This window comes from Plectropomus leopardus, chromosome 14, assembly GCF_008729295.1.
Source record: "Plectropomus leopardus isolate mb chromosome 14, YSFRI_Pleo_2.0, whole genome shotgun sequence".
Lineage (NCBI taxonomy): Eukaryota > Metazoa > Chordata > Actinopteri > Perciformes > Serranidae > Plectropomus > Plectropomus leopardus.
The window spans coordinates 6,485,073-6,502,208 of NC_056476.1; the positions used below are offsets into that span (position 1 = coordinate 6,485,073).

Below are 17,136 nucleotides of genomic sequence, written 5' to 3' on the forward strand. Positions count from 1 at the left end.
CAACTCCTCTTCTCACCACTTGCCATTGCTCTCTCTTGTCAATCTTGTCATTACAAATACAATGGCAAAAAATATATTTAATTAGTGGGTGTCCAGGCAGGATTTTAAGCAAATGCAAAGGTGGAAAATTATGCACGGTGTTTAACTCTTACAAATCGGTTTAATTATGATGAATGTTACTGTTAAATGCTTTAAAATAATGACAAATAGCCACTGATTGACACAGATGATTCTGTGTGTTACGGCACACTCTTACCCTTTCTTGAGCTTTGGCGAGCTGGTTGCTGAGGCCCTGAGTCTCCTTATCCGTGCTCCTCCGCTCCTCTACCAGGTGGCTGAGTTGACTCTCCATTGAGTCTACTTTGATCGCCTGAGAGACAAAAAAATTATCTTTGATGTAAATCTTCACTGCTAAAGCTTGATCACACCAAAATATCTCAGCAGATTACAGTAAATATTTCTCAAGCACTTTATTTTGTCGTTGAAGGTTAAAAAATTCATACATTCTTGCATTTGACTAAGTCATTTCATAGCAAGTGCACGTGGTGTTAACTTTTTTATCGCTGTATGTCACTTCACTGCATCTTTCATTAACCCCATCATATGTCCTGATGCTCACCTTCTCTCTGAGGCCACAGAGCTGCTGTGACAGCTGGCTGTTCCTCTGCTCCAGCTGTGCAGTGTCCTCCAGAGCTTTGGTCAGCTCTGCCTCCAGAGCAGACACACACGCTGCCAGCTAACGAAAAACAGCCACCGATTAACTACCCGCTACGACCACCACGGCACCAAGATCACCCTCAGTCTGTTCTTAAAACTGTTTACCTTGTTTTTCTCCTCAGCGGTCAACGCCTCCCTCCTCTCATTCTCCTTTATCAGCTCTGCCAGCTGCTGCCGCAGATTCTCCATGTCAGAAAGATTTTGGGCATTTTTCTCTGACAGCAGCCCGTTCTCATCCTCGAGCAGCTCGCTCTGCAAACGCAGCTCTGAAATCTGCAGAGAAGATAAACAAACATCTTAAGTGCTTCTGAATGACGAAGGAATTATCTGTGTGGAAACAAATTTGACACCAGCGGAGAATGACAGCGGAGCGGACACAGCTGGAGACACCGTTATTTAATTTTGTTTTTGAGCGCGACAGCGGCATCCCTCCAGCGTGTGGCGCTCTAGTCGACCTCCTGTAGCGCCTATGCCAAGGGCTGCCCTGAACAGTGTATTTCCTCCTCATTGACTGATGATCCAAATAAGTCATTAAATGTTTCTCCTGTTCCGTTTTTTTAAACAATGCTGCTGAGAGGGTCTGAAAAGCCGCTAAACAGCATAAAAAAATCAGCACATTAGTAGCCCTTTCCTCCGTCACCCTGGGACCTTAGATTGTCTTATTCGTTTGTTTTTGGAGGTGGAAATGTTGTTTTATTGCATAACATCCGTAACAGTGTCCCCTACCTTACAGTGAAAACACTGATTGAAGGAAAATCTCGTCAATGGCGGGGAAAGAGTTAAAAATAGAAAAAGAAAGAATGGGGGAAACCCTGCTGCTGACTGATGACATGCTTTGGACTGATCTAGCAGCTGCAGTTTGACACACAGCGTAATGCAGTGAGTGTAGTACTGGCGGAGTGAAATCATGGGCAAAACGGGCAAAATCAAAGCAGTTTATGCTCATTATTATCATTTTTTTTTTATCGGCCAAAAATTAAATTATCGGTATGTATCGGTACAAGTCCCATTATAGGGCAGATAATTAGCGTCCCTACTAAAGACTCTTCTATGAACATCTATGTGAGTCAGTAAGTAGGTCCTCCACAGCTGAAATCTATATATAAAAAAGGATGTATTGCCATGACATTTTGTAGACATTCATTGTATAGCAGAGGATGAAACCTCTGTCGTCTATTTTAATTTATCTATTCTAGTTTGTCTTTTAATTTATTCTTTCATTGTGTCTCGATCTTGCTTAATTCTCTTATTAGTACTAACCTATTTTGTCTGTGTTTACTGCTAATGACACATGCTGGAGGCATCACCTGTGTTATGCACAAACGAAAATGACCACAAAATGTTTATCTTGCTCCTTGCCACTTCATTTGTTGCTTTCAAATATTTAATAAAACGTTTCTGGTGGAACCACAGTTTAGTAGCCTATCCCTAAATCACTGCTATGCTACCTGCAGATGCCATTGCCGCAGTCAAAAGTTACGACACAAAAATAGCAGACTTCCATTTTTCATTCAGTACCTGCTTCTTGAAATTCTCTGCTGCCTTTTGAGCAGCAATCTTCCCTTTCTTCAAGTGCTCCAGTGTTTGTCTAAAACCAAACATTAGAAGAAAATGTTAGCATACGAGACAAAATAAAAATGAGCAGAGGTCATTATTAAATGTGTTCATATTAAATGTGTTGCTTCTTACACCAACTCTTCCTGAACCTCCTTCAAGTCCTCCTCCTTCAATGCAGCAATCTTTTGTCTGAGAACGAGGTTTTCTTCAGCAAGACGACTCGCTTCAGATCTATAAACAAACAAACATACATTAAAGACTCCAGTAAACCTACACGTCAGAATACTCATTAATAATGCAGTGGGATGATGCATAAAGAGTGTCTTGCTATATATTGATTAAAAGCATCTTATTCTACGATTTGCACACATTGAACTCTTTTCCGCTGGAGATATACAGGGATCAAAGCAGCACGAGTGATCAAGATCTGTTGCATTGCACAAAGGGTTGAGGAGCCTAATCACAGGTAGGACAAACAGCTCTATGTTTTGCTTGGGAACAACTGGAGGAGGGCTCTTAAAATTCAAAGCACCACAAGGATGGGAGGGGGAGTCACAGGAGACACGGGTTTTTCTCCATGTTACCTATGAGCCTGTGTTGTCTCATTTAACGACTGCGACTCATCCTGTAGCTCTGTGATGGCTCTGCGAAGTTCAGTGTTTTGCTTCTCAAACTCCACACAGCTGTCCTCCAGATCTGCCTGAACTTTATCGGGGAGAGACTCCTCCATGGGGCTCTCCGAAGGTCCAGCGTCTGAGTGTGTGGCTGAAAGAATCTCACTCTGCCTCTCTAATTCACTAAACAACTCCGACAGCTTTCTGTTCTCCTCTCTCATCCTGCCGATTTCATCCACCAGAGCAACCTGTTGATCTTTATAATCATGGAAAAAGTTCATCCTGCTTTCAAGGCTCCAAACTCTCCTCTCGAGTTCACTGTTCTGGTCCTTCAGTTTGGCATTTTCACACATGCAATCTTCATATCTGATCTGAAGATCTGTCATCGTTAAGGCCTTCATCTCCAGCTCTTTGACGTGCTCCATCAAGAGCAGCACTTTAACTTTGAGGCTGTAGTTTTCCTCCAATATCTGGTGGCCAGTTTTGATTTTTTCAGTATTGTGGGCCAGAAGATTCTCCAGTATTTCTGTCTTCTGTTGCAGCAGAGAAATCTTCTCATGTAGGAGGATGTTCTCCTCTGTGGTGGTGTTGTGCAAAGTCTGCAGTTTAAGGAAAGAGCATTCTCTGTCTTCGCAAACTTCATTCGAAGTTTCCAGACAATCATGTGCACATTTATCCTTTATTTTGGTGGTTAAATGTTCCCAGTCTAGTTCAGAGTCCTGTCCGCAACTGTGAGACTTTTTTGGTAAACATGTAACCTCAGCATCCTCCAGAGACGGTTCATCTGGGTCACCTGTCTCCTCCAGCATAGAGGGATCAACTGCAATCTCATGACAAGGTTCGTCTTCATGTGAGCAGCTTTCATTTTTCAAAATTTGTACATCTTGAGGTTTAATCTCCTCCTCACATGATTCAAAAGCTACTTTAGTCTCACCATCTTCACCTTCAAACGCCTCGAGGGATGAGACATCGTGCAGCATCTCCTGAGAATCTGCTTCGCTTTTTGGTTCAACATTTGAATTATTGTCAAAAGATTCAGGGTCTTCATGTTCCATTTCTGCAAAACAACAGCTTACTTCGGGGTCTATTTCAACGTCCTCAGGGCTTGGATCCTCGTTCTGGCAATCTTTAGGAATAGCAACAACTTTATTTATTTCTGGCATGTTGTCGTCCTGATCATCACCGGTAGGAGTGATCCCTTCATCGCATTCATTATCAACATTTTTGATATTTTCAGGGTCTCCATCTACTAAATCAAGTGCCTTATTCTCTACTTTTTCTGTTTCCTGTTCTTCATCCATTAATGTATTTATTTTGTTCGATTCTTCCATTTCTTCTTCTGTTGCCTTTTCTGCACAGGAAAAAACCTGATTTAACTCCATCTCTAGCTCTTTAATTCTGATTTTAAGCAGATTTATTTCCTCTATAAGCTCTTCTCCTTCATTCTGTGGATTCTTTTCTAACTTCTCCTCAAGATCAGATACATGTTCTTGAAGTTCCTTCCTCTCAAGCTCAAAGTCCACTGCTGCCTGGTTGAGCAGCATCTCCAGCTCCTCGATCTTTATCTTCAAATCGTCGCGCTCAGTCAACAGTTCAATCCTCTCGTTAATCTGCCTCTCTGAGATGGAAAGCATCTGGCTGTATTTTGCCTCAAGCTCTGCCTGGCTGCTCAGAAGTTCTTCCCTCTCCTGTTTAAAATCGTCCACAGTTTGATTCAGCAGGAGCTCTGTCTCCAGCGCTTTCTTCTCAGACTGAGCGAGATGCTCGTCTTTGGTTTCCAGGCTTCCTTGGAGGCGGTTATGGAGGTCATTCAGCTGTTTACTCAGCTCGATCTCTTTCGTCTGAGCCGCACTGATACAGTCATCTAGCTCCTTTTGCAGCTGCTGGTTTTTCAACACAAGTTCTGCAATTTCTTCTTTATGAAGACTCTCAAGCTCATGTCGTTCTTTCGTCCACTCTTGATTCAGACTCTCTCTTTCTTGCTCCATGGCCTCCTCCATCAGTCTTCTTTGTCCCTCTGCGTTCTCAACGGCCTCCTGTAGCTGCGCCTCCCAGTAAAGTTTCTGCTCGACATGACTTTCAGAAATAGCTTTCAGCTCACTTTGGTAATGCTGCTCAAGCTTCAAAACATCAGCCTGAAAACGCTCTGCAACAGATTCTTGATCTCCTGAGAAACGACTCTCCACTTCCTTGATTCTCTGGGTGAAGCTGATCTCGATTTCCCTCCTGCACACGGTTATTAAATGATTGTTACAGCAACAGTTATGAACTCTTAGCCCAAGTTAAAAAAATGTTTAAAAAAACTTGTTAAGCCCATTAGTAAGCCTGTCACAATAACTATTCCTGTTGGACAATGTATCGTCCCTGAAATAATTGCAATAATAATCAATGTCACTTTGAAACCATTTTGTGCCACTGATATAATAATATTCTAATAATGCAAGTACATCCTTTAAAAGAGCAATGAACCTTAAATTATTAAGACTATTCAGACAACAGAATCAGAACAGGGTTCTAACAGCATCATGCAAGTTATATTTATTTTTTTTTAATGCCAATCAAAATAAAAAATCATTACATAAAAAAAAACAACAACAACAAAACAAAAAAAAATCCATGACCCAACACCTATTAGTAAATATTAGGGATAATTTTGCCCAATTGTTTATTATTATTAATAACTTAAACATGACTTTTTTTGTCTCATGGTGGCGACGAGACGAGAGTAAAACAGAACTGGTGAATACTTCATGTTTGTTGGCAGGTTCTCTTGGCAATTGGGCTTCATGCCATTGTGCCAAGTTTGAAAACATTTTGCACAAAATACATAGGGCCTCGTATGCATTGCCTTGTGCTGGCTTTATCAATGCCGTGAAATCTTTGTTAAATAGCTAATTTTTGTAGAATTTGCACCTTCTGCCGACGGCTAGCGAGCGGACAGTGGGTCCTCTGCTCTGAGCAGACTGACTAAAAAAACTAAATGTAAGTGCTGCTGGTTCCACTACACTGACTGAAGTGACGTTAATGCAAGTGGAATTCAAACCAGTTAAGGTCCCATTTCTAGATTAATGGATTCAATGCCTTTTAAGACTTTTTTTGGATCGTCTTTGAAGTGTTTTATTTTATTTTTTTGATCATCGTGACAGGCCTAGATCATTTGAAGAGGATGCATGTTAAAGACAAACCAAGTTTTACTGATCAAAATCTCAAATATCTCACCTCTCCTGAGCGATGTCCTCCTGTAGTTTGTCCAACATGCTGCTGAGAGTGTCCCTCTCTTCATTGTGTCTGTCAGTCAGCTCCTTCATGGCTTCCCGGTGGCTCTCCTCTAGATGAGCCCTCTCCTCTGCCATCAAGCGCTCTACTCTCTTCTCCTCCTCCTCTCTCTCAGTCTCAAGCTTCTCCCTCTCCTCATTCAGCCTGTCCTGGACCATCCCTTCGTAATCCTCCTCCAGCTGCAGTCTCTCCCTCTCCCACTCCTCCTTCATCTTCTTCTCCCTCTGCTCAAACATCTCCTGTACCTGCAACCTTTCTTGAAGCCCTCTTTCGAGCAGAGCCTCCTCCTGACGCTCCTGGAGTTGGGCTCGCTCGCTCTCCCACTGCTCCTTGAGCTTGGCCTCCTTCTCCTCTTGCTCCCGGACAAGTCTCAACATCTCTTCCTCCAGCACCACCTGCAGGGACTCATTATTCTGCTCGTCCAGCTGAGCCCTCTCTTTCTGCCACTGCGCTGTCAGCCTCTGCACAATCTCCTCACGCTCCTCCTCAAACCTAACCTTTGCCTCCTCTAGTCTGGCCTTCAGATCCTCCTCATGGCTCTGCTGCAATAGCTCCTTCTCCCTTTCCCAATCACCGAACAATCTCCTCTCCAACTCAGCCTTTTCTTCCTGCAGTTTATTTCCCTCCTCTTCCAGTTTGGCTTCACAGAGCTCTACATGCTCTTCTTCCAGCTTCTTAATCTCATTTGTGTGTTGTTTCCTCAGCTCCTCCATCTCATTGGCGAGGTTTTCGTCCGTCTCTGCCTGCTGGGCTTCGAGGGTCTTCAGCTGCTCCTCCAGGTCTGCAGTGTAGGTGTGGGCCTCCAGCAGCTGTTGTCTGAGAGTTCCCACTTCCTCCTCTTGCAGATTCTCGAGCTCCTCTCTCTCCTCGGCCTGCTTCTGCTCCAGAGAAGTCCGCTCCAGCTCAGCCCGCTCCAGCTGCTTCTGGAGCTCCTCTCTGTGGCTCCGAATGCTGGCCATCTCCTCCCTCAAAACCTGGATCTCCTGCTGGTACTGGAGGGTTAAGGCAGCCTTCTGTTCTTCATGACTTGCCCTCTGCTTTCCCACCATCTTATCAAATTCATTGATCTGTGGTGATATAAAGAATGAAGAGGAATTAAATTAACAGTTTAACTTTTTTGTTTGTAGGGATGCATTATTTATTTATTTAACTTTTCTTTATACAGCTAATCTCATTGAGACACGGGGTCTCCTTCTCAAGAAAGACCTGTTTCAGACAACATACAGATAAGAAGATCCACATCACCTCATATTTGTATGCTAAATGTAAAGCTACAGCCAGCAGCCAGTTAACTTATAATAAAGGCTGGAAACTCAGAAACAGCTAGCCTTGCTCTGTTCAAACATACCAAAATCCAACAACCAGCTGTTAAATAGCAAGCTGTTTCTCCTGTTTGCAGTCTTTATTTCAGGTAAACGAAGCTAATAAGACCATTTACAGACCAATTAAACAGTACATATCTATGACCAAAATGCCATACAGTATATTGACTCTATTCACAATATTGGTATTACATAGATATGTATCCCAGTTCCTCCTGGGTCTAGTTTTTTTTAATATGAATGAAAAAAAATGAAAAAAAAAAACCCAATGTACAATTAATACATTTGGTAAATGCTTGCTTCTGATTGGCCGCAGGGTGTCATTTAATTTTTGATATAAAGTGCCCCAAGAATGAGTCCTAAAACCCGGAAATAAGTTTGCATTTCAGCACTCCAGGTTCCCTCGAGATAAGGTCTGTGTTCAACACAGGCTGAGGACTTTCATGTTTCATTATACAACATAAAATACTTCAGTAAATACCCCACGGTGAACTTTAAAGGTTTTATGTGTCTTAAAACAAGGTGGTTGGTAATAAATGGTTAAATGAGACTACAGAACATCATCAAGCCGAACACAGCTTCACAGCCCCGCTGTAGTGTTAACGTTAAGTCATGCGACCGTGGTGCAGTTTGTTTAAAGCCTAATGTGAGCTTTTTACTTTAGGTGATTGCACTGAGGCTTCAAATTTTATAAAAGTGGCGTTATTTGTGAAGATTATCTTGCTAAACAAAAGATGTAAATATCATACATGTTTGTTGCCACAGAGCTTATTTTCATATGTTAAATAAGGCGTAATGTTTGTTCATGATCAATATTGATTTGGGGACTGTGACATGGCTGGATAGCTTGCTAGTCTTGTTTTTAAACATAATGTCAAATTATATTTACTGTCTGTCAACCGTATGCAATGTTATTGACTTTGAATCATGCTAGAAAAACATCAGCTTTCTGGCTAATGTCTGAGCCAAAGGGTTGTATGAGCTTTGTGGACTAGAAATGTCTCCCGTTGACATTCGCGTTGTCTTCCTGTAAGAATCTTTTGGGGCGGTGATGATTGTTCCAGGGATTTGGTAAACCCTCAGATGTTACCAGGGAAACTAAGTTATGGCTTAGGAAAAAAAAACACAGATTTTAATTTTAAAATGCATGAAAATATAAAATAACGGTCCTCTTTTTTTCTTTGGAAAGTGACCAAAGTATAAACTGGATAATGCTATTTGAGATGCCCGTAATAAGGAATTAATGGCCTCCATGTCTGACATTATCCCTCACGTATGTGTGACACTAACTTTGCTTTCCAGCTGGTTTCGCAAGTCCTCCATTTCCTGAAGGTGTTGCTCCTTCAGCTGCTCCAGCATCATCTCTGCCTCCAGGCTCATGCTGAAGGGCTGAACCTCCTCTGAACCGATGCCTGCAAAAAGTCAGAAATGGGTTCAGCTAGTGACATTTCACATAACGTCTCCTCGTTTCTATGCAGAATGTTTATGTACTGATTGTTGTCATGAACAGATGTAGTTAGGACTCTCTAATTAGCTCTCTAGGGGCTGTATGTGTGTATATATGTATGATGTAATTATTAATTACCTGGATCAGACTCCATGCCGGGGCTTTTACTCTCCAGCTCTTCAGAGAGAGGTTTGTGGCACGGCTGATGAACTCGTCCAAGACTGTGAAACTCCTGTAACTCGGACTGCAGCTCATCGATACGATCCTGCAGCTCCTACCGAAGGAAAGCACAAGTTAAACATGCATTTGACATCAAGTCTGTAAAGACAAAATCACTGTCACCACTACAGGTCTGTTCATGTATGGACATGCGTTTACCCTGTACTGAGCTTCGTAGCCGCGGCGTATTTCTTTAATGCGCTCCTCTTGAAGGAGAAAGTCTGCACTGCCGGGATCCAGGTCTCCAAACTAAAGAAAGGAAGGCAGAAGAGGAAAGAGAGAACACGGAAAAAAAAATCATTAACACAAAAAGCAGATGGATAAACACTACAACAAACAATGGCATCAAATGTTTGAATAGAGAAAATCAGTATTGAAATAATGGATAAAATTTATAATATATCTTTTTTACCTTTTCTTTCATAACATTGTCCAAACTTGTCTGGAGTTTTGTATTTTGGTTTTGTGCCTCCACTAGTTTTTCAGTGGTGTCCAGCAACTCCATTTCAAGGCGTCTGTTTTCCTAAAAAAAAAAAAAAAAAAAAAAAGATACTGTCAACATATGTTTACAATTAATTTTTATCTTTTCATTTTGTATAATGATCATGATAATTATGAAATGTTTGGTAAGAAAAATGAGGCCATGTAAAGGTTCATCAGTGAGTGATTTATGCTTCGATAAACAGTATCAAAACTCATCTAAACACAGTCGTGGTACCTTCACAGAGATGGAAAGGTGGTCCCTGAGAAAAGATTCGTCCTCTCTGATCTTTTCAACCTCTGCTTCCAGTTCTTTACGCTGCACGTCGGCCTGCTGCTGCATCTGGTCCATCTCCTTCATCAGCTCCGATCGCACTGCTGTGAGCTTCTCTTTGTGCTCCTGGTCCAGCTTCCTGTAGACATTTAGGCACACAGACAACAAACAGAGTGTAATGCTGACAAAGAACACTATAACACCGACTCTCTGACTTTGAGTTTAGCAGGTTATTATGGTTAAATAAATAAAATGTAGCATATATATGAGGAAATGTAACATGAAAGTATAGAAAACTAATTCTGAACAGCTGCTGTCCTAATGAATAAACTAGATAACAAGATAAAGTGTGACAGCTATAACCCTGCTTTATTTTTTATCCTTAAATTCTAACTCAGGAATGAGGCCTGAGATGTACGGAAGAAAGAAGAGTCTATTAAACATGATTAAAATTATTCTGTACACCTTAAATGGATTGAGGCCTTTTGCTGTTATAAAAGTTGGAGAAGCAAAAGGGGACAGGTGAAATGTGAGGGGTAAATTACCTGAGATTGAGGTTGTTCATGTGCTCGATGGCAGAGTGACGCTCATCCACTTCGGCGGCAAGTTGAGTTTTTAGTTTCTCTGCTTTTTCCAGGTCAGATCGGATTTTCTCTTTCTCTCTGAGTTCTCTGTCGACACGCTCCCTGACAAAAGAAAAAAACGACCAATGATTATACAAAGATTTATCTATGACACAGGACGACAGGAACCAACCAACTATAATGCTACAGATGTTATTTCAGACTAACAGTTTCAAAATGTATTTGCACAAAATGTTTTTATCAAATACAAATGAAGAGCATTAATATTAGAATAAGCTGCATTGGTGACTCATACTCACAGAAGATATCTGATCTCAGCTTTGAAACTCGCCAGCGCTGCTTGGTGAATCCCATTCTTAGTCATGAGCAGCTCATTCTCAAGAGCCAAAGTGAGATCACTGAGGCTCAGTTTTCCATCTAGGTCAAAATTTAAAGCCTGCAAAATAATAATAATAATAATAATAATAATAATAATAAAATAATAATAATAATAATAATAATAATAATAATAATAATAATAATAATAATAATAATATAAATCTTTCATTTGTCTTTTTGAAAAATGCTAGAAAAGCATTTACTTATTTGAATCATAGAGTAAATACAAAAAAAATGACAAACTTTCTGTCATCAGCTGCCTCAGACAGTGTATTAGGGCCATTAAGTATAAATTAATAAAAAATGTAAAAGTATGGAGCCAGGGGATGGGGTAATATCCCGAGAAAAAAACTCAAAGATTAAAGTTGTAGATTTGTGCAATAAAAACTTGAATATTCTGCAAAATTACTTTTACTTTTACTTTTACTTGTAATTTCATGAGAAGAAACTCACAAATATATTTTTTAACCTATCACGCTACAGACAATGCTGCTTGCCATTTATTAGGCTTGCAGTGGATGACCTAATCAAACTTGTGTGTCAAAATGTACAAATTAAAGAAATTCATGAATCTGAAATACTGATAATAATTAACACTAAAGGCCACAGTCACAATTAGCAGAATAATTACCTGCAGGATCTCAATGCTGTTTTCTATTCCCTCTTCTATCCAGGCATCCAGGATGTATTCGACCGGAGTGAAACCGCTTCCGTCATCGAGGGTGGAGAAGAGACGCATGCCGATGGTGCTGGTCAGGGCAGAGGGAGTGGCTATTCTGCGGCCTCCCTCATCAAAAGGCTGTACGGGGGGAAAAGTTTGTGTTTTTACTGGAGAAAACTGAGTTAATCTCCAAAATTCAAATGCAACCTGAGACATAAATTTCAATGATTCTATGACAGAGAAACTACAAAAAAACATGTTTTTGGCAACCGTTAATTTGTTTACTGCATGGTTATATTTTCTTCAATAAAGCGTGCACAGATAAAACAAAAGCAAATATACTGACAACAAGGGAACTGCTCCGCATCTAGTTACCTCGTCAAGCTCAGTAAACAAATACCTGAGTGGAGAGGTGTCGTTTCAGCTGTCTGTACGGCGTGGAGGCGGACGGCGTGGGAGGTTTGTTGAGGCTTACAACGCTGGAAACAAACTCCTGAACATTCATCACTCCATCGCCAGTTAGACTCTGGAGCGCATCCATATTTATCTGAAAAATAAATTAATGTTTGAAGTAGCAACATTAGCTGGTGCAGGTGAAACAATGAAGCAACTGCAGAGGGCACATGCAGATAGATGAATATAGCCTTTTTTTACTAATGATAAGTTAAAAAAAAACATTTATAAGAACTTCAATTTCTATTCTTGCACAAAATATAGAAATTCAAGCAATTTCAATGATCCGTGCCTATTTACGTGTATTTTTACCTATTTAAAAAAAAAAAAAAAAGGTAAGGCTTTTTTTCCTCAGTTTCATAAACTTTAAAGGATTCAAGGACCTGTGTGAACTCTTCACAAGACTTTTGTTGCAAAAATGTATTTTAAATTGTGTGTCACTGAGTCAGAGAGAAATGCAGAGTGGTTTTATTAAACAGTGATTTGAAAACTTTTAAACAGTCACTCTATTCACTTTTAATCTTACCTCCAGGCCCAGGTGTTCACAAAGAGCGAGCAGTTCGGTGTGAGCAGCACATCCGTCCCATGATATCTGCAGCTCGTCACAGGCTTCACGCAGTCTCTCCTCTAAACAGGAGGACAGAGGGCGGATGGATCCCCGAGGTGTACTCGGCTCATCGGGGTTCCAGAGATGCATCTGACCTACACACAACATGAGACAGACTGTGATCATTCAGCCACAAACTTCTATAAAACGAATTTACTGAAAATACAGCGAATGTGACATACCCTCTGCCTCGTACTCCTCTGTGCTTGTTTCATGAGCATAGCGCTGTTAGAGACCAAAACACACAGAAATTAGTATCACAAAGAAGCAAGCATAATGTGACCTGCCAACATGTTTCTGTAAAAGATCTAAATTACAGAAACTCATTTGTGAGAAAAATTACCACATTAAAACTCTGCAGGCTGATTTTCTCATGTGACAATCAGCTGTTTATGAGTTCAAACATGTTTTTAAATTTGGTGAGGTTGAGTCTGGCTGCAAAGTGGGGGCAGCAGAATCCAACAAAAAGCACAAAAGAGCTTTTGTGACGACACGAGGGCATCAGGGACGGTCAGTGTGCAAATCACCACAGAGAAAATGTGTCAAGGACAATCACACTTCTCTATATTTTCTTTTCTAAACTTTAAACATGCTAATAATATACTATCCATGCCAATGTCCAACATTTTAAAACTTAACTTACATAACTTCAACTTAAAATTACATAAATAAGAAAAAATCAGACTGCTCACTCAGAAAAAAATGTTTATTTGCAACCAAAAAAATATTTTGCTGTTTAAAATCAAAATTCTAATGTGAGTTTAAAGACTTCAGTGTAAACTCAGTTATGTTTTTTAGTGCTTGTCAAGAAAAATATAAAAGGAGGAGGGGTTTATGTGGCCGAGCCCAGCGTGACGATCTATTGTCTGAGAAGCAAACAGTGAGGGAATGAAGAACAGATGGGATCCTGCGAGAGGCGTTTTGATACATGGTGTATAGGCATCCCAGAGGGTGGGGGTAGTGGGGGCTCATTGTTCCTCTGTCACAGTCCTGCACCCTCCTCCTCCCAACGCACCGGGCCTGCAGTCTCTGTGGCGGAGCCCCCCTGACCCATCCCCATCTGCTGGTCCCCAGGCCGGACATTGTAGCATTGTTGCAACCTAGATTAGTCAATGCTGAGACACGCTTCACTTCAATGTCTCGAATAGTGTTTGTCTTGACGCAGGCAGGCAGGAGCACAGACAATACGCAGAATATTAACACATCCATCCGCGCACAAGCTGAGCTGGACATCATTATACCATTTTGGTGACCAGTCGGAGACTTTTCTTTGCTGTGATTTATTTTGCTGCAGCACATTTATGCCTGCACGTCCATTAGTTTGAAAAATCAACCTGGTGTCCAAAGGCCATGGGAGTCAGTAAATCCTAAACTTACAGCTGAATTTAGCCATTATTCTGGTTATCTATGTTTTTTTCTTTAATCAATTAATGGTTTAGTAGGTCATATGGCTGCACAATATATAGTTTCAGCATGAACACTGCAATGTGTGCGTGAGCAATAGTCACTTCACAGGACATGCAATGTTAAAAGACGTCACGCTACACATTTTTTTTGCTGTTTGTAACAAAAGGAAAACTGGCATGGTTCTAATTTCTCATAACTAATGTTACCAGCTAGGTCTACCCCTTTAAGACAAGAAGAGTGAGACTCTCCTACTTGTGAACAAAAATACTGTAACTAAATAGCTCTATTTGTCAGAACACAAGACTATAAAAGCTGCAAGCCAGTCTAAAGCTAACTGAGTTAGCCTAAAGAAACCGGAGGTCTCTCAACTACAGTCCAAAGTTGTGAAGCTGGAAAGGTAACGTTAAAACTACTGTTAATCTACAGAATAATTCTGTATGGTAAACAACTAAAACACAGCGCACTAGTAGTCAACCACTACCTGAAAAAGAGCAAGGAACAGGAGGGAAGCAACATAAGGGAGCCCCCTTATTTTAGGGTCAGCAACATGCATTATAAATGTAACATGTTAGATCATTGACTTCAGCCTGGATTGATTGAATAGTCAAACAGTGTATTAAACTACCTTATCCCCCCTCCTCGCCCACAGAAAAGTCATTTTTCAGCTCTTATTATTATTTTTAATTTCTATGCAGATGTACTCCCCAACAAAATAACACCAGTAATTCTAGAATAATTGTTTTTTTTCAAAGCAATTTAAGTCATCTTATGAAAATCACAACGCCACTTTTTTCCAGTATCATGCAGCCCTAGTCAGTAAGATGTCCAAAGACATGCAATTTAAAATGCTATAAAAGGAGACAAATCGTCTACATTACAGCCAATAAGGCTGGGCAATATGGAGAAAATAAAATATCATGACATTTTTAAGCAAATATCACAATATTGTTACGATATTGTAGGGTTGACTTTAGGTTGACTTTCACAAAATATTTTCACAATGAGAATTTGAAAAATAATCACCAGTAATGTGGATATAATAACAAAGGGGGTAAAGGCGAATAATACGACAGTCTAATGAATCCAGAAAATTTCATCACTTTTGTGTCATGCAGTCATAAAAACCAGGAAAAGAAAAAAAAAAGATATCTTGTCTCATAAATGATAACAATATAATATTTATATATTGCCCAGCCTGAAATAGATTTTCAGTACAAAATGGGACCTCTTGCTGGGATTACTGTACATTTCTCACCCTAATTTCCATTGCAGGCCACAGACGCACAAAGTATGAGATTAGACCTCTCTACATATGTCAAACAACTCTCCTTGTCAGCAGTGAGAGCCGGATAATCCAAGAAAAGGATCTAGAAGATCAACCAGAGGAACCATGCAGAGTGTTCAGCTGTGACTGAACTAATGCTTTACAACTCTGCGACACAGACACACGTCCCAGTCAAGCCACTAATGTTCAGTGCAGACAATGGGAGACACCTGCTTTCAATCTTAAATAAAGAAAAAGGACCTGACAGCAACCCTGGCAACCCTGACGACCATAAACACAACGACTCTCCTTATCTGCTGACAGCTCTGATCTGTTTCAATATGATGATGTAAATTCCTAAATCACTGTGCTGTTGGCTTGACGACCACATCGCAGCAAGAATATACACTCAGGGCAAAGTTCAACACTTACACAGAAGCGTACGATGACACATTAAATCGACGACTGTGTGTGACGTTACACAAACACTGCAGTTACATCTTGACTACTGCAGGCTTATTAAACAGTAATTATGCTCCCAGTGTTATTTACAGACAGTGCTGCGTTGTTATGCAATGTACAGGGCCTTGTGATTCCTGCGTTTGAGTGTCTATATTACATTTCAGGACCTGCCCTGCGTGCCACTAAGCTGATTAGCTAAGAATAACGGCTCGCTGACGGCCTGTGTCGCCGAGAAGCACAGCACATACAAGGACAGGAGGTGATAAGGACGGCATCCGAGTGTCTGGAGGTTCAGATCGGTGCTGGAAAAAAATCAGAGAACATCAGCCTTAGCCTTTTACCTCACGCTTCCGGGGAACAGCTGAGTCATAGTTGTCCTCCTGATCCTCCTCCCCCTCCGCCGGGTTTGTGTTTGCAACTTCAGAGAAGTCTGAAATAGGCTCAATGAACTCCGGTGTGGAGCGGCGGCCGTAACGTTTACTGCCCTTCACGAACTTTGGTTGGATCTCTGGAGATTCTGACGAGAAGCAATGACAAGATCAAAAAAGGGGAGTTATCATTACATCCACAGCATTTAAAAATATCATAAGAAGGCATGCAGAACAAAGGTTATTATTAAAAACAGAAAGAACAACTGATCAATGACTAATACGTGCTGCAGCCTGCAGCATCTACTTCTCCAAAAGTGACAACTTCTCCAAAAGTGGTAACTGCAGAATCTTTTTAAAGTTTCCATTTGTTTGAACCAAACTCTGTAGGTTGGACAGACTTCATTAACGGCAAAACTGAAATGATGCAGTAAACTTACTGTTGATGCATCCTTTTTTCTAATAATACTACATTGTGAACAACAACTCTGTGGTGAAATCACATAAAGAGTGGCGCTGCGTGACTCTGTTTGTTTTGAATGTATTTCTTGTCATGGAAACCAGTAAAAAAAACTTGTTTTGAATGATGTTATCACATTGTTGGTGATGTGTCTGTTTTTTTTCCGGAGTTCGGCACAGACACCTGCATGCCCACCAGATCACATCCCCTGCTCTGGATGCTACTGTGGCCTGACTACACGGCTCAGAGGTCCTGAGGACCACCGACAAACAACAACATTAGAATTTTAGGTTCCGAAAATGTGCTGAAATTCACACATATACATGTATATATATATATATATATACAGCAGATGCTGTCTTCACTCAACACGTCTATGATGACGATTTACTGTCCAGGGGACACACTGTGTTTACATTTTTTAGTGTCTGTTTCCAAGAAATTGATCATTATAAAACTAACATTCTTTACGTTAGTTACATAAAAACAAACAAACACACCAACCATGCCAGTGGTCCAGCCATGATGGTGTAAATAGTTCAACTGCCGGTTAATTGGCTTTGAACCTGCGCTTTTGGCTCTGAGC

The 17,136-nt window shown here is 40.7% G+C and overlaps 1 protein-coding gene across 4 annotated transcripts in view; it reads right to left on the reverse strand.

Annotated features, from left to right (window-relative positions):
• Positions 1 to 17,136, reverse strand: part of nin (ninein (GSK3B interacting protein)) — a 31,750-nt gene that overhangs the window by 8,524 nt on the left and 6,090 nt on the right. For 2 of the 4 annotated variants that reach the window (XM_042501025.1, XM_042501027.1), the window contains exons 4-21: positions 16,064 to 16,239; positions 12,772 to 12,814; positions 12,509 to 12,684; positions 11,930 to 12,076; positions 11,500 to 11,667; positions 10,790 to 10,926; positions 10,452 to 10,592; positions 9,871 to 10,045; positions 9,565 to 9,675; positions 9,312 to 9,401; positions 9,072 to 9,207; positions 8,777 to 8,898; positions 6,108 to 7,231; positions 2,407 to 2,505; positions 2,236 to 2,305; positions 823 to 990; positions 620 to 736; positions 257 to 370 (exon numbers count right to left, since the gene is read on the reverse strand). In XM_042501025.1, coding sequence (XP_042356959.1) covers positions 257 to 370; positions 620 to 736; positions 823 to 990; positions 2,236 to 2,305; positions 2,407 to 2,505; positions 6,108 to 7,231; positions 8,777 to 8,898; positions 9,072 to 9,207; positions 9,312 to 9,401; positions 9,565 to 9,675; positions 9,871 to 10,045; positions 10,452 to 10,592; positions 10,790 to 10,926; positions 11,500 to 11,667; positions 11,930 to 12,076; positions 12,509 to 12,684; positions 12,772 to 12,814; positions 16,064 to 16,239 — 3,314 coding nt within the window. Of the gene's footprint in view, positions 1 to 256; positions 371 to 619; positions 737 to 822; positions 991 to 2,235; positions 2,306 to 2,406; positions 2,506 to 2,858; positions 5,115 to 6,107; positions 7,232 to 8,776; positions 8,899 to 9,071; positions 9,208 to 9,311; positions 9,402 to 9,564; positions 9,676 to 9,870; positions 10,046 to 10,451; positions 10,593 to 10,789; positions 10,927 to 11,499; positions 11,668 to 11,929; positions 12,077 to 12,508; positions 12,685 to 12,771; positions 12,815 to 16,063; positions 16,240 to 17,136 lie in introns of all 4 variants that reach the window. The other 2 variants (XM_042501023.1, XM_042501026.1) reach the window with 2 other exon arrangements.